Genomic DNA, 16,625 nt, shown 5'->3' with positions numbered 1-16,625 from the left:
CTTCTGTGGAATCATGAGATGTTTCTACCCACTGCATGGCTGACTGTTTGAAAACCTACTGTTTAGTACAGCTTTGAAGTATACATTCTTGCTAGATTGATGAAAATTCTTTGCTCTTCACAACAAATATACCTCTGGGAATAAACTGTTGACAGAAATTTAGTATGGTGAGTTCCCAAATGCTTTGAATGTTTGTGTGATGTCTGGACTACATGCTTACCCTACGACCTCATCAGTAATTTACAAAAAAAACCCACACTCCTTGTTTTATTTGTTTTTTAAACAAGAAATATTGTTTAAGAGAGGACATATTTAATGTAGGAGCATGCATCAATTATAGCAGCATAGGGCAATTTAGATGAGGTAACAGCAGCTGATACTGGTTATGGTTTTGGTTTTGTCACTAATTGACAGGGGCTAGCATTATTTAGGTACGTCTAGGACTAATGATAACTAAAGGTAGTTATAAATGCACATTTTTTCTGTACATATTTAAACAACCAAATTGTTATATGGTGGATTTTTTGTTTCTTTTGACAGACCATCTCAAAGTAGTTGTGTTTTTTTCCTTAATTTCTGTAATGTAGCAGAGATCCATATGCTCCTACACATCAGTGTCTTGAGTTTGGGTTTTTCATTTCCAAGTGTTGCCTACTGCACTGATGGATGGAGTCAATAATAAGCAGGTCTTTTGTTGGCAGCTGCATTGAATGCTAAGCTGACCTTTTCATTCAAGATTATTTTCTCATAAATTAAAGGAAATAATAGTGAAGAAAACATTTTTATTTTAAAATGTAGTTTATGTTCAATCTCCCAGCCTGGGACTTCAGAATATTGAAGTCTAAATTGTTCATGACATTTAATAGGAAAAAGGAAGACATGTTCAATTCAGTTCTGCAAATAAGGAGACTCCATACCCTCCCTGAGCAGCCTGTGCCAGGGCTCCCTCACCCTCACAGTAGTTTTTCCTTATGTTTAAGTGGAACTTTTTGTGTTCCAGCTTCATCCCATTAACTCTTGTCCTTTCACTAGATACAATTGAAAAAAGGATGTCCCAAGCTGCTGACATCCACCATTTACATACTTGTAAATGTTAATGAGATCCCGACCTCAGTTTCTTCTTCCCTAGACTAAGCAGTCCCAGTTCCCACAGCCTTTCCTCATATGGAAGATGTTCAGTCTTCTTGGTGGCCCTGTGTTGGACTCTCTCCAGAAGTTCTCTGTCCCTCTTGAGCTGAGGAGCCCAGAACTGGACAGAGGACTCAAGATGAGGCCTCACCAGGCAGAGTAGAAGGGGAGCAGAACCTGCTGGCCACACTCTTCTCCAGGATGCCATTGGCCTTCTTGGCCACGAGGGCACATTACTGACTCATGGTTAGTTTATTGTCAACCAGCACTCCCAGATCTCTCTCTCTCTGCAGAGCTACTCTCCAGCAGGTCAATTCCCAGCCTGTACTGGTGCATGGGGTTGTTCCTTCCAGGTGCAAACTTTGCACTTGTCCTTGTTGAACCTCATGGGGTTCCTCTCTGCCCAACTCTCAAGCTGGTCGAGATCCTGCTGAATGGCAGCACAGCCTTCTGGGTAATCAGCCAGTCCTCCCAATTTGGTGTCATCAGCCAACTGGCTGAGGGTACCCACAGTCCCCTCATCCAGGTCATTGATGAAGATGTTGAACAAGACTGGCGCCAGAACCCATCCCTGTGGAACTCCACTGACCACAGGCCTCCAACTCAATTTTGTGCCATTGATCACCACCCTCTGGGCTCTGTCATTCAGCCAGTTCTCGATCCACCTCACTATCCACTCATCCAAGCCACACTGCCTGAGCTTTCTGATGAGGATGTTATGGGAAACAGTTTCAAAAGCCTAGCTGAAGTCAAGGCAGATGACATCCACTGCTCTCCCCTCATCTAGCCAGCTGATTATGCACTCATAAAAGGCTATGAGGTTGGTCAAACAGGATTTCCGCTTGGTGAATCTATGTTGACTACCGCCATGACCATCTTTTCCTTCATATATTTATTGACAACTTTGAGAGTGAGTTGTTTCATCACCTTTTCAGGGATGGAGGTGAGGCTGACTGGCCTGTTTTATGTCAATAATTCAATTTCTGGTGATTCTTCTGGGAGATAATCAACCTGAAATGTGGTAATGGTTTCAGTCTCAACCCCACCCCAGGTAAAAGGTCACCCTTGTGAAGCAGAGAGATAGTGAAGGGAGACTTAATATCATCCTGCTATCATCTCCTGTTGTGAGACCTGCCAGTTCCACATGAGAACTTAGTAGCACCTCTGTTAGGAGCTGTGTGGTTTGGTTTTAACTTTAAAGTACTCCTTGGACTCTTTTATCTTCTCACAGAAGAAAATGCCCATGCACCTCTGTCCTTTTCCAGCAATTGCAAAGAGGCTTGCTGATTCAAGATCTGCAGTCACTTTGTGGCAGAAAGTTTGATACTCGGGTGCACGCTGGAGTGTCCATAATGCCCAAAATAAAATTGTCTCTCAGGGCATAAGGGATGGCACTGATATTGCCCTACTGAAAGGTTACATTTTCCCTGCATGGAGTGAAAGGTGAGGGCAATCAATTCTCAATCTGATCTAAGAAGCAGAATAGCCTTTTATTATATAATTTTGCTTTTTTCTTAATTATATCTTGTGTCCATTCATCTTTTACAATACTATGCAGAGATTACATCTGTGTAGCTTTATGTATAAATTGCATAAAACCAGGAAAAGCAATGCTTGGAAAATGTCTGCTCTGTGACGTAAAATCCAAAGACCCAGAAGAGAAAGTTAAATAAATGTCTTTGCTTCAGAGGTATTTTCCTTGTTCCAGATCCAATGAGAATTAAGCCTAAGTAATCAATATATATTAAGCAATGTTTTAGCTTGAGCTGGAAATATAAATATCCTTTATTGATCTGAAAATATAAATATCTCTTACTGGTAACTTAAACTTATCTTATGGGTGAAACCTCAGGGAAAATTATAGAAAATAATTGCAAATACTATTTTTTTTAAATCAATCTGGTTTATGCAAGTGTAAACAATATTTTTGTCTTGGCTTTTTTATCTGGTGTAAATGAAACTGCCTACCTTAGCCAATAGTCTTTCCCATTGATGCAGAGATGAATGATGGCTTACTAAAACCCATTTCTCTTGGGAAACAAGTTATTTCTAATGTCTGTTTGAAGAGAAACAATTTTCATCTCGGGCGTGTAGAAAACCTTCACATTCTTTTCCTTGTAGTTCATTCCCCCTTCTGAAGACTCCAGAGCAGGTGATATAGATACTGCTTTGAGTACCAGTTGGACTGAACTGACTATGTGGAAAGGACATACAGCTGCAGTTGCACCTAGTGATATGCAGCTCGGTTGCTGCAGCAGATAAAGAATGAGTGAGAACTAAAGACTTCTTAATCCGCTCCCTCTTCTGTGATTCCCTCTTTATTCTGTAATTCTACCTTTTGCATGCTATTCATGCCATCAGATGTGCATTGCCAAGACTGATATTCTCATGTAGTACAGCTCATCTCTGAGGACTAGTTAACTGTGATATATTAATTTGTAGCTCTATGCTAAGAAAAAGCAGCTGAGTCATTCACAAGTGAAAATGGGCAATCCTCAAAATGTACTTGTCCTTTCTCTGTATCTATGCATCAGCGTATTTTGACCTGCATATTTTGACTGTAGCATAGTTTGTCCTTGGAAGAGTTTGCAAAAGGCTTACTTCCCTCTTCATCCTGTGGGAAAAATTAATTTTGGTTTATAATGGAAATGTTTATTTCTGACCTCTAGTATCTTTGTACTGTAGCAATATGTTCCAAACGTATCCTGAATCTATGTGGATTAGTTATAAGAGCTATCCATGTGTCATAAACATCTGTAATAATGACTGATTTTATTTTTAAAATTCACCTCAGTCCGGTAAAAAAAAAACTTGCTTCAGGAGAGCATCTCTGACTTCATCCAGGATAAAGCTTTCCAGAATAGTAAGTAGTCTGTAGGCCTATTGGTTACACTTCTGAGACTTGAGATTCTTCCAGCATTTTCTTTGTTATTTCGTCCAGTGCAGCTAAATTAGAGGTAGATTTTATCTGAACTAATTAAACCTACACTTCTTCAATTTCCTAGAGTACTCAAGTTTTGGCCCACTTGCCTGGTGGAAGAAAATCTGCCTTGCCAGACGCATGAATGTAAACACTTTGGAGCTCCAAGAAAATGTCTTGCATTACTAAAACCTTCTTTGAGGCCTTGCATAAGCATTGCTACAACATTCTTTCAAACTCTGAAATGCATAAGTAGACCAATTCAGTGGCATGGTTTCTGTTATGAGTCATGCTTTTTCATTCAGCTCTTTTTTTTTTAAGATATCTTTAGCCTTTTTTTTTTCTGACATTGCAATCTGAATTAAGTGCCCGTTTCTGGCTTTTAATTGTCTAATACTATTTAGTCAAAGTCTGTCAGAGATGATTGAAGACAGCTTTCTGGGGTTTTGTTTTCTTTTTTTTTCTTTTTCCTTTTTTTTATTTTTGAAGACAACCATCCCTTGTGTATCCTCCTGTTAAAACTCTGTGATTTAAGGTGGGTCTATTGGCTGTTCAGCTGCAGTTAATTCCTACAAGCATTGCTATCTCTGAAAGTCCTGGGTTTTTTCTTGATCTGTAAATTTCAGGAAGTTGCTAAGTTTACAGTTTGAGTATCATCTAAAAATTTCAGTCACTCTAATAAAAGCTTACTTAATGAGTCAGAAACTTCACAGACGTGTTGAATGCAGCATTTAGAGGATTCAAATAACTTTGAGAGCAAAGAAATCTTAAATTATGCAAAAAGTGACCATCTTTTTGAGAGTGGTGTTTTTTGGTTGCTTTTTGGATATGCTTTTTAATTTTTTGTTGTTGTTGTTGTTGTTGTTAGGGTTTTTTTTCTTTAAGAAAGAGAGAAAGATAGAGGGTCAGCAAAGGAGGCTGTGGTTATTTGCTCCTCATTGTGCTTGAAGATCCTAAGCGAAGTAGCAAGGGAGCCTGGCTATGGAGATACATTTATCCATACACATACATAATCTGCTATATAATGCAGACTATAGCTTCTCTTGGTACCCATCAAAGTCACTGAAACCTAAAGTATGCATTAGGCACTACTTTTCATTTCCCCCTGATATTTTGCAGACTGTTTTGAGCAGCTACTGACATACATGCAGGTTTTGAATTGCAATGTCATCAATCACACAGTGTCTACATCTGCTACCTGACAAAACAGATATAATGAGCATCCTGATGCTTAATATCAGGACAGTGGCAAGACTGGTGCACAGACAGGTGTGTCAAGGCACAATAAGTATGTAGAGGAAAACAAAGTGGATATATATAGTGCACTTGTGGAAACTTGCTACTAGATTACCAAAATTTCAATTTATAATCTGAAGGCTGCCACACCTGTACACGATTAAATCTTGTTTCTTGTTATTGCATATCTTGCAGCTTTTATGCTTAGTGTATTACAAGCACTTAATGTGTTCAAAACTGCATATCGTGTGAGTAATTTTGCCCAGGAGCAAAGGAAATTTATCTGAATAAAGAAAGATAGCCACCTGTTAGAGCTTGCGAACATGTACTAACAGCACTTCTGCATCATTTTTGGCACTCGCTTATGCCCTGCAACTGGTATCTGCAAGTAGCGTACTTACTCTTGCAGAAAGTTCACTAGTGGAGTTTTTACTGCACTTGGTCCTATGTTTTCAGTGACAGACATTTGAGCACTTTGTACATCAGCAAAGATACTGAAATGACTGTCTTTAATGGCTTTGTCCAGAGCAGTGGCTACTACCAAACTTAAGGTTTCAAATTTAGCTTCTCAGAGAGGCAGAAAGAAGAGCCAAAACACTTGAATTCATGGCTACTCCTGAAACTTCAGCATAAATGTTTTGAAATGAAAAAAAAAAAAAATGAATGAAAGCCATGGAATCACCTGAATACAGTTTTAGAAAAAGAAGAGAGATCAGATTCAGCTTGGGTCAGAAAATTGTTCTTATAGCAGTTAAGCTGGGAGGGTCTAATGTGTGAATGTCTTCACCATTTCCTGAGAGAGTATCCTGACAGTTGTTAAAATTATTCAAAGAACTACAAGAATAGTAGCTAGCAACAGGACAAGGGGTAATGGGATGAAGCTGGAACACAAAAAGTTCCACTTAAATATAAGAAAAAACTATTTCACTGTGAGGGTGACGGAGCAGTGGCACAGGCTGCCCAGAGAAGGTGTGGAGTCTCCTTATTTAGAGGTCTTCAAGACCTGCCTGGACACGTTCCTGTGCAACCTGATCTAGATGGACCTGCTTTAGCAGAGAGGTAGGACTAGATGATCTCTAAAGATCCCTTCCAGCCCTACCATTCTATGATTCTGTGACCATTGCTAACTACATCCGCAACTAAAGAAGTACCTGCGTATCTTTCGGGTTACTTAGAGTTATAGATTGCCTATTATAAGAAAACCACTGGGTAGAGTCTGGAGGTCAAAGTTGCTGCTTGCAAAGTGGACTAGTGGCACTAAGGTGATTTTTGTTCTGTGAGAAAAAAACAACTTAGTAAATAGCCATTCACCCCCCCAGACTCCACCCACAGCAGCAAGATCCAGAGGTGAGGTCGATGGGCAGAGGGCTAGCTTCATGAAGGGTGCCTTTCAGTAGCTAGGAAGATATTTGATGGAGAGAGAAACTGTGTGAACTGAAGGAAGATTGAAGGAGTGCAGTGACTGTAGTAACTCATGGTTCCAGGTTGTAGAGAAAACAGTAAAACTAGTTCAATCAGTGGGCTTTTTGAGTAACTGTCCCTGTCTATGATTTAGTGTAAAGGGAAGTTGATAACTCAAATAGCTCTCCGGCAGCTGCAGAGAATGTGCTGAGAAGGGGCAGCCACTCCCAGAAGCTTTAGCAGAAGCAGTTGCAAGTGTTTCAATGGCACTGCAAGCTGGGCATGTACTCCACAATGAAAGAGCTCTGGTATAGAAGCAATGAGATACGCAATAACTACACATACATCTTGAATTTCATTTAAACTTTCTAATGTTGAAAGAGAACTCTTTTTAAATGTTGCTTTAAAAAGACCTACTGTTTTCAACAGACACTGTTCTCAGGTGGTTTGGCTTAAATGTTTGCACAACTTACGGATGCTTAGTATCTTTTCGGGAGCCTGAAAAACTATATTTACATGAGAGTGATAGCGTGCATCTGGCCTAACTCATGTGGGTTGAATAATTTTGAACAAGCAAGACCCTGTGGGTTTGCTTCTTTTTTTTTTTCTTTTATTTTTTTTTTTTTTTTTAAATTCACTGCAAATACTGCCTGAAGGAAGGCAGCTATTCTACACCAGTCCAGTTCATGAAGTCTCATAACACAGCAGAGTGAGGGAGCTGAGAGCAGACTTCTCCACATGCAGGGTCTGAAAGAAAGTAATTTAATGGCATCTGTGTTGGAGGAAGCATGGATGCCAAGCAGTGTTAGTGACTTCTGTTCAGTTGCCTTTTTCTCAGTGTCCCTTACACAGAACTGTGATAACTAAGTATCTCTACTACTTCATTAGGCACACTTTAAAACCTGTATGAATGACAGTAGTACAGAGGATGGAAGAATGCAACCATCATCTTGTCTTCTGGAGTTATAATGTAGTGGAGTTAGTGAGGCAGAGTTCTTTTTTTTTTCCCATTGCTTTATGGCACCTGCAAAAGGCAGGTGTATCACCATCTTTGCACCAGAAAGTTCATAGGCCAAACTTCAGCTGCAATAAAATGAGTTATAAAACAGGAAAACAGATAAACAAGGACAAAGTCCTGAAGGATATCTCTGTGATGTCTAGATTTAAAGAAAACAAGATTGTTAGAGCTATGTTTTTCACAAGCTGTTTGTGGCTAATGCATAAAGAGCTAGCAAAGAACAACTGAGAGTTAGAAGAATGGGAAAATAACTTTGTGAATGAGAGTAGAGGGGAAGGTATTGTAAATTAAATGAAGCCTGCATCCTACTCAGTTTCTCTTTACTCATTATTTGAGAAATTATTTGTTTTCTGTCATTAATAGTCCTATACAGATAAGGAGAAAATACAAGAAAGGTTTATTCCTTTAAAGAAGTTTTTTACCACATCTAAAAGTCTTTGTGGACTGTATACTCGGCACTAATCCTTTACCATCAGATCAGTGGTTAATTAGGTTTGCTAGCCATTTACAACTTTCATTCGTGTTCTATTGGAAATAAGTACTGAGTAATGTTTCCTAAACTGTACTGGCTGTGTTTTTGGCATTATTGGATTTTTTTAGGGTTTTTTTTTTTTTTAAAGGACAGACTTTTCCAGTTCTTCCAATAGCCTTGTCCCTAACTTGCACTGTTGTTAAATAGTTTCAGTTGGGATGATTTTTTCATTACTGGAATATAATCTGCCATTATGCATGTTTTGTGTGTTTGATTAACGCTTTTATTTTACAAACATAACAAATTTAAATTTCACAGAACTGGACTGAAAGTGATTATCTGTAGCACAAGCAATGTTAAAATCCTACTTAGTACATTTGTGGGATCATGCATAAACTTAATACCTGATTTGAAAGTTCTCATTTATTTTACTGCTTTGAAAAAGGATTTCAGCTTGGAGTAGTGTAGAGCAAGTGAGAGACCCATCTGTTGAGAACAATAATTCATGAGGCAGCCTGTCTGATGCTTGAATATGTCAGTGATGCAGATATTCCATATATACCCATCTGTGTTCTGTATTATATTCTGCTTTCATCCTGTAACCTGTTGTTACGCTTTTTGATTCTGCGTATGTTTTTCCATTTCTACAGGCCTTTTAGCAATGCCTTACGACAAAAATAGAGAAAATATAGTTACTTTTGACAAAAAGAGGGCTAAGGTGCATTTCATCAGAATAAAGACAACTTAGGCTTCTATATGCAGAGGTAAAACTGCAGAGAGGTTTTGTGTTTCAGAAATTGTGGGACTTCTCCTGGAGCAGTTTGTCCCCAGTACATCTCTTCCTGAAATGGAGCTCTTTTCTCTTTGTGGATCTGTGCCCATTTAACAGGCAGTTGGTGGTAGGTGGAAGAGGAATATCCCTGCCTGCTTTGAAGTACTGTGAAATACTGTGGCAATAGTACATGGAGTGGGCAGTTTCTTAGTTTGCATGGCTGCAGGAATTATAATTTGCATTATATTTAAACATACTTTCCATCTCAGTATCTGCATAAGATACAGTTGAACTTGAGATTTTCCACAAAAGGAGAGAAAAGCAAGACTTGCACCCAAACTCAAGTGAGGAGAAATTGACCTTGTTCTGATTGTGGATTGGAGAGAGGTCCAGGGATCCAACTACTAAGACAAGATGGTGCTGGCCAATTGGAACGAAGCACTGAGTTAGCAAGGTTCCTTATCCATTGAAGTATCTTCAGGAGGTAGGCTTTTTGCTAGTTCAAGACTCCAGTTGTCCTCCTGCATCTAGTAGAAGACAAGTATAAACCCTGTCCAATTTCTTGTGAGGATGTGGTTGGTTTTTTTTTTTTTCTTCTTTATATTCATCTGGTTGTCTGATGAAGTGTCCACGTGAATCAGGGAGCTGATCCTGCTGAAAACTTGTATCAGCTCTTTTTATCTGCTTGGCTAGACACGAAGTGTTACTGGCATAGTGGGAGAGTACCAATGCATATATTTTGAGGGCTGAAGTGGAGAGAGCATATCTGTCTTCTTCAACACCTATTCAAGTTTATGCTGTTATGTGTTGCAAAGAAGGACTGATCCTGGTCTGACATGTGATGATCCACAATATAAGAACCAGTTAGGAGGTAGTTTATCTGAAAGTGGCAACATTTTTGTGGTTTTCCAACCAAGTGTTTGTGTTGAGACAACTTATAAGGTTTGTTTTATTTTCATTGAAGGCTTTTTAAAACAAAAACTTGCCATTTCCCATGGAGATTTTGGATGAACAGACTTTTCTGGAGTTAACAGTGACTCACAAACAATTGACTTCAGGCCACCAATTGCTTCAGCATGCTATAACTACTATCAACTTGTTTTATAATAGTTGTTAAAGTACCTTGAATTATTTCATAACGTGAGAATTTCTGTTAAACCCATTGCTATGATGCTGCAGAAATGATTGCTGTTTACTAGTGACACTCCTAATAGTGGAAATCAACAAGAACGTAGGGTAGGTAAGGTGTGCACTGTACTAATGGGTGACCTTACATTCTGCCCTCCAGAGGTCTTCTTTTGATCTTGAAAGGTGATCCAGAGTTCTCTTCTTAAAATCACATTGCCAGGTTATCTGCCTTGTTTATTTTGTCTTTTTCTTTGCTTTTGAGATTTGGTTGTTGGGTTTAGGGTTTTGGGTTTTCTTTTTTTCCTTCCCTATGGCTTCTCCATGCTTATTAAGAAAATATAGTACCATGCTGTCTGCTGCTCTTTTAAACATAGTCCCTCACTGTACAAGTGGATAAAATAGGCATCTAGCCATGAAGTAGAAACTCCATTTTTATGTGTATTGATTTGATCAAAGTTACATAATTACTGCTTTTGTTGGGAATTAATCGTTCTTGAATAGAGGCCTTTCAAGGAAAGAAAAATGTGAATCTTCTTATGACGCAAAGCCAAATCTTTGTAATAGTAAAAGTAGAAGTCTAAGAATGGTAGTTCACCAAATTGCCTGTTCTAAACTATTACGCAAGTGCAAGTTCTGCTTGGTGTGCAGTCTTAATTATTTAGGAGCTACGTATCTCTCTCTTTTCTAAAAATAAGCAGTCACTAGCATATGCTGTTCTGAGAACGTCTAACAAGAGCAGTTTTGTGTACTTTTACCCTTTCTTATATAATTTCAACTCCTGAAATGGATTTGTTCAAGTACCGAAATAATTCTGACCATGAAACTTCTGATGTTCTTTGCTTCCACTGATACAGTCTCTTGCTTGTTTGATGGGTGGGAGATAAAACCTGAAAACAGGCACCAAAATAGTATCTTCAAACCAATGAAAATACACTATGCCAAGGGAGACAGTCCTTTTCCGATAGCATTCTTTCCCTTCCCACTGGTTTCCTTTATTCACTCCTTGCATCTTTTCTTAAGAATTCTTTGCTTGACTGATTTCTTATTTTGACTCAGTTCTGCCATTTTTTTAATCCATCCATCAGGATTCTGTAATCAGCACAAGAGGTTTCAGAGATGGTCCTAACTTACCAGTCTACAGTATCACAGCTTGGCACTGTCCTTTTGAACACGTCTCTCACCTGCAAGCCCTGTTCATTGAATTTAAGTCACTTCACATTATATGTGTAGATTTTTATATTGAGATTTTTCTTCTTTCATCTCTTTCTCTCTCTCGATTCACCCCAGTTAATGCACTTCTTTCAATGACTGTTAAGTGGAACTTAATAAATACTTTTTTATCCAGAATCTGAATTTAAACCATTAGCCTGCATTGTGATGCTTTGGCATGCATGTACAATCACCTGGAATTTGACTATTTTTCCCAGAAAATATTGCAGTCTGTTTCAAACTCCTGAAGCAGTTTGAATATCATGAAAGTGTCTTAAGAGGATTATGATGGATGGCTGTAGCCTGTTTTTGTAAAGACAGGCAGGGAAGAAGAGGAGGTGGAGTCACACTCATGTTAAAGAGAGCTTTAAATGCATAGAAGTCAACTACAGCAATTGTAAAAGCCGTATTAAATACATCTATTTTAAGAGGGGTTGTCTCTAAGGGAGATCATAGAATCATAGAATGGTGGGGGTTGGAAGGGACCTTTAGAGATCATCTTGTCCAACCCCCCTGCAGAAGCAGGTTCACCTAGATCAGGTTGCATGTGAACATGTCCAGGCAGGTCTTGAAGACCTCCAAGGAAGAAGACTCCACAACCCCTCTGGGCAGCCTGTGCCACTGCTCTGTCACCCTCACAGTGAAATAATTTTTTCTTATATTTAAGTGGAACTTTTTGTGTTCCAGCTTCATCCCATTACCCCTTGTCCTGTTGCTAGATACTATAGAAAAAAAGAATGTCCCAACCTCGTGACACCAACCCTTTATATATATTTAAATGTTAATAAGATCTCCCCTCAATCTCCTCCTCTCCAGACTAAACAGCCCCAGTTCCCACAGCCTTTCCTCATATGAAAGATGTTTCATTCTCCTGATCATCTTGGTGGCCCTGCGCTGGACTCTCTCCAGCACTTCCCTGTCCCTCTTGAGCGGAGGAGCCCAGAACTGGACACAGGACTCAAGATGAGGCCTCACCAGGGCAGAGTAGAGAGGGAGAGGAACCTCCCTTGACCTGCTGGCCACACTCTTCTTGATGCATCCCAGAATAACATTGGCCTTCTTGGCCACAAGGGCACATTGCTGACTCATATTTAGCTTATTATCAATCAGGACTCCCAGGTATCTCTCTGCAGAGCTGCTCTTCAGCAGGTCAATCCCCAGCCTGTACTGGTGCATGGGGTTGTTCCTCCCCAGGTGCAGGACTCTGCACTTGTCCTTGCTGAACCTCATGGGGTTCCTCTCTGCCCAACTCTCAAGCCAGTTGAGATCCTGCTGAATGGCAGCACAGCCTTCTGGGGAATCAACCAGCCCTCCCAATTTGGTGTCATCAGCCAACTGGCTGAGGGTACCCACAGTCCCCTCATCCAGGTCATTGATGAAGATGTTGAACAAGATTGGCCCCACAACTGACACCTGTGGAACTCCACTGACCACAGGCCTCCAACTCGATTCTGTGCCATTGATCACCACCCTCTGGGCTCTGTCATTCAGCCAGTTCTCGATCCACCTCACTATCCGCTCATCCAAGCCACACTGCTTGAGCTTTCTGATGAGGGAGACAGTGAGCTTTCTTATGGGGGACAGTGTCAAATGCCTTGCTGAAGTCAAGGTAGATGACATCGGCTGCTCCCCCCTCATCTAGCCAGCCGGTTATGCACTCGTAGAAGGCTATCAGGTTGTTGAAACAGGATTTCCCGTTGATGAAGCCACGTTGACTCCCCCTGATAACCATTTTATCCTTCATATGTTCAGTGATAACATTCAGGATGAGTTGTTCCATCACTTTTCCAGGGATGGAGGTGAGGCTGACCAGCCCGTAGTCTCCTGGGTCATCCTTCTTGCCCTTTTTGAAGACTGGTGTGACATTGACCTTTCTTCGGTCCTCAGGCACCTCGCCTGTCCTCCATGATTATTCAAAAATGATGGAGAGAGGCTTAGCAATCACATCAGCCAGCTCCCTCAGCACTCTTGGATGCATCCCATCAGGACCCATTGACTTATGAGCCTTGAGCTTGACCAGGAAGCCTTTAACCTCTTCCACCCAAGGCAAGTCTTCTGCTGTCCTGGCCATCCTGTTAGCTTTGCTGGACTGGGCTTCCCAAGGGTCAGCTTTGGCCGTAAAGACTGAAGCAAAGAAGGCATTCAGTAGTTTGGCCTTTTCTGCATCCTTGGTCACCAGGGCACCCTCTGTGTTTAGCAACGGGCCCGCATTACCCCTGGCCATCCTTCTGCTGCTGATGTACTTGAAAAATGCCTTATTGCTGTCCTTAACATCCCTGGCTAAATTTAATTCTAGAAGGGCTCTAGCCTTCCTAGTTGCACCCCTGCATCCCCTGGCAATGTTCCTATACTCTTCTCAAGAAGCCAGCCCCTCTTTCCACCTCTTCCTGGCTGCTTTCTGCCTGAGTTGTCCCAGCAGATCCTTGCTCAGCCATGGAGGCCTCCTACCTCCTTTTCCTCCATTCTTGCACTTTGGGACACACTGATCCTGGGCTTGGAGGAAGTGGTGCTTGAAGATTGATCAGCTCTCATTGGCACTTACTGTAGGTTTCTGCTGCCTACCTCCAGACCAAGACAATAAGGCCAACCAAGCAATATTTGAATCACTTAAGCAAGGAGTAACTTCTTAGGAGTAACTAACTGGATATTCTTAGGAGTAACTGAATATTTGTTGAAAGAACAAGATAGCAGCTCAGATGTCATTCACCAAGTTCCTGGAATGCATAGAGGACTTCTTCCTCATACAAATGTTAGATGTACCAACCAGGAATGAGGCACTGCTGGACTTGTTACTCACAAGCCAAGAAAACCTGCTTTGTTATATCTTGCTTCAGGATAGACTTGGCTGCAGTGATCACAATATTGTGGAGTCTGGGTTCCAGCTGAGCATGCTGAAGGTTAGTACTAAGACAAAGGTTTTGGCTTTTAGGAGAGCCAGCTTCAGCTTTTTCAGAGCTCACTTGGGAGGGATTCCATGGGAAGCTTCCATGGAGGATACAGGAGCTAGTAAGTGCTGGGATTTTTTCAAGAATGCTCTATTGGAAGCATAAAACCACTTCATCCACTTTCAAGCCAAGGGGAGCAAATGACTCTTAACCGTGAGCTTCTGAGTCTGCTCAAAACCAAGAGAAGTATACCAGAGGTGGAAAAGCAGATGAATACAGGGACATTGGCATGGAAGAGATGCATTTAGAAAAGCAAATACTGAGCTCAAATTGAAGTTGTCCAAAGACATCAAAAACTACAAAAAAGGATTCATCAGGTACATAAACAACAAGCAGAAAGAGAACCTGCTGTTAAATGGGAGAGGTGAATTAGTCACCAGCAGCACTGAAAAGGCAGAAGTTCTCAGATATTCTGGACACCTACTTCATTTCTGTCCTTACCAGCACTGCTGAGTCCCAGGCCTTGGGGGCAAAAGTCCAGGTTGATGCAAACACAGACCCACCATTAGCAAATGAAGAGTTGGTATGTGAAATATTAAAGGAAGCTGACCACCACATATTGATGGGCCCTGACAGTATCCACCCAAAAGTGTTAATAGAGCTGACTGATGTCGTTGTGAGGCCACTCTCTACAGTCTTTGCAAAGTCATGAAGATTAGGTAGCATTCCAGAAGACTCTATCTACAAGAAGGGCTTAAAGAAGATCCAGGAAAGTTAGTCTTACTTCAGCCCCTGGGAATGTTATGGAACAAATCCTCTTGAGGAACTCTCAAGTCAAATGAAGTTGTGTTGGTAAAAGCCAGCACAGATTCACCAAGGCCAAATTATGCTTGACAGACCTGATTGCCTTCTATGACAAAGTGACTGACCCAGTTGATATGGAGTGAGTGGGGGACATTGTTTGCCTGGATTTCTCCAAGGATTCTGATAGGGTTTCCCACAGCCTCCTCCTAGACAAAACGATGCTATGATCTAGACAAGTGGTCTGTGAGGTGCTTGGGGAACCAGCTGACCGGACATATGCAGAGGGTGCTGGTAAATAACTCCTTTTCAAACTGGTAACCTGTCACAAGTAGGGTCACCCAGGGATCAACATTGTTCCTAATGCTTTTAATATCTTCTTAAGTGATCTGGATGATGGGATCCTGTGCACCCTCATGAATTTTGCCAATGATACCAAGCTAAGTGGAGAAATAGACATTTTGGAAAGGAAAGTCACCTTGCAGGAAGACCTGGGTAGGCTGGAAAAGTGGGCTAACAAAGTTCAGCAAAGACAAATGTAAGGTCTTGCACCTGGGAAAACATAATCCAGGAGTATGGCACAGGGTGGGATCTACCTGGCTGGGAGGAGCTTTGTGGAAAGTGTTATGGGGATCCTGGTGGGACAACAAGCTTGATGTGAATGAACAGTGAGTGTGCTTCTGCAGCAGAGAAAGCCAACAGGAAGCTTGGCTGCATCAAGAAGACCATCACCAGCAAGGATAAGTCGTTATCCCACTCTACTGAGTGCTTATCACACCACATCTGGAGTATTGTGTTTTGTTGTGATCCCTGCTGTACAAAAAAGATGTGGACAGGCAGGAGATGGTCCAGAGAAAGGTCACAAAGATGAGTAAAGGACGGGAACCCTACCATATGAGGAAAGGCTGAGAGAACTGAGTACATTCAGCCTTCAGAAAAGAAAGCTTGGAGAACTTACCACCATATTACAATATTTAAAGCGTAGCCTTAAAAAAAAAATGGAAATGACTTCTTTTTACATGACAAAAAGTAGTGAATTCAAGTTACTACTGGGAAGATTCCAATTGGAAAAGGGAAATTTTTCACAGTGAGAATGATTGGCTATTGGAATAATCTCCTAAGGAAAGTGATGGATTCTGCTGCATTGGACACACTTTAAAATTCAGCAGGGCCATCTAGTCTAAACCATACTTTTGCCAAATGTTTGCACCAGATGATCCCTGAGGTCCCTCCCAACCTGGTATTCCATGATGAGTGAAAGCCCAATTTCTGAGTTATTTGGGCAATTTGAAAAGTCTCTGTCTGTACAACCAGATAACTTATTTTTTTATCTTTTGTACAACATAGTGTTTATTTTAGATCTTCTGATTGAAAAGCAGTGATTGCTCTGAGATCTAGAAGGTAAAAATGATATGTTGTTGTTACAAAAATGATTAAGACTTTAAGCATGTAACGTTCCTGGTAACAATCAGAAATCTATTTTTAGCAAACTTATGCTTAAGTAAATTCTTACTTTCCACACAGACTGCATCTTCGGCTATTAAAGGTGCTATCCAGCTGGGAATAGGATACACAGTGGGAAACCTGACATCAAAACCAGACAGAGATGTTCTTATGCAAGACTTCTACGTAGTGGAAAGCGTCTTCCTACCAAG

At 40.8% G+C, this 16,625-nt stretch overlaps 1 protein-coding gene across 6 annotated transcripts in view; it reads left to right on the top strand.

Moving 5' to 3' along the window:
• The window catches only part of PIP5K1B (phosphatidylinositol-4-phosphate 5-kinase type 1 beta), a 107,688-nt gene that overhangs the window by 28,398 nt on the left and 62,665 nt on the right, over positions 1 to 16,625 (top strand). For all 6 annotated transcript variants that reach the window (XM_062018706.1, XM_062018704.1, XM_062018705.1 and 3 more), the window contains one exon: positions 16,495 to 16,625. In XM_062018706.1, coding sequence (XP_061874690.1) covers positions 16,495 to 16,625 — 131 coding nt within the window. The remainder of the gene's footprint in view (positions 1 to 16,494) is intronic.

Source organism: Colius striatus, chromosome Z (genome assembly GCF_028858725.1).
Source record: "Colius striatus isolate bColStr4 chromosome Z, bColStr4.1.hap1, whole genome shotgun sequence".
Taxonomy (NCBI): domain Eukaryota; kingdom Metazoa; phylum Chordata; class Aves; order Coliiformes; family Coliidae; genus Colius; species Colius striatus.
The sequence above is the reverse complement of the archived record's forward strand: the minus strand, read 5'-3'. Positions and strand labels throughout refer to the sequence as shown.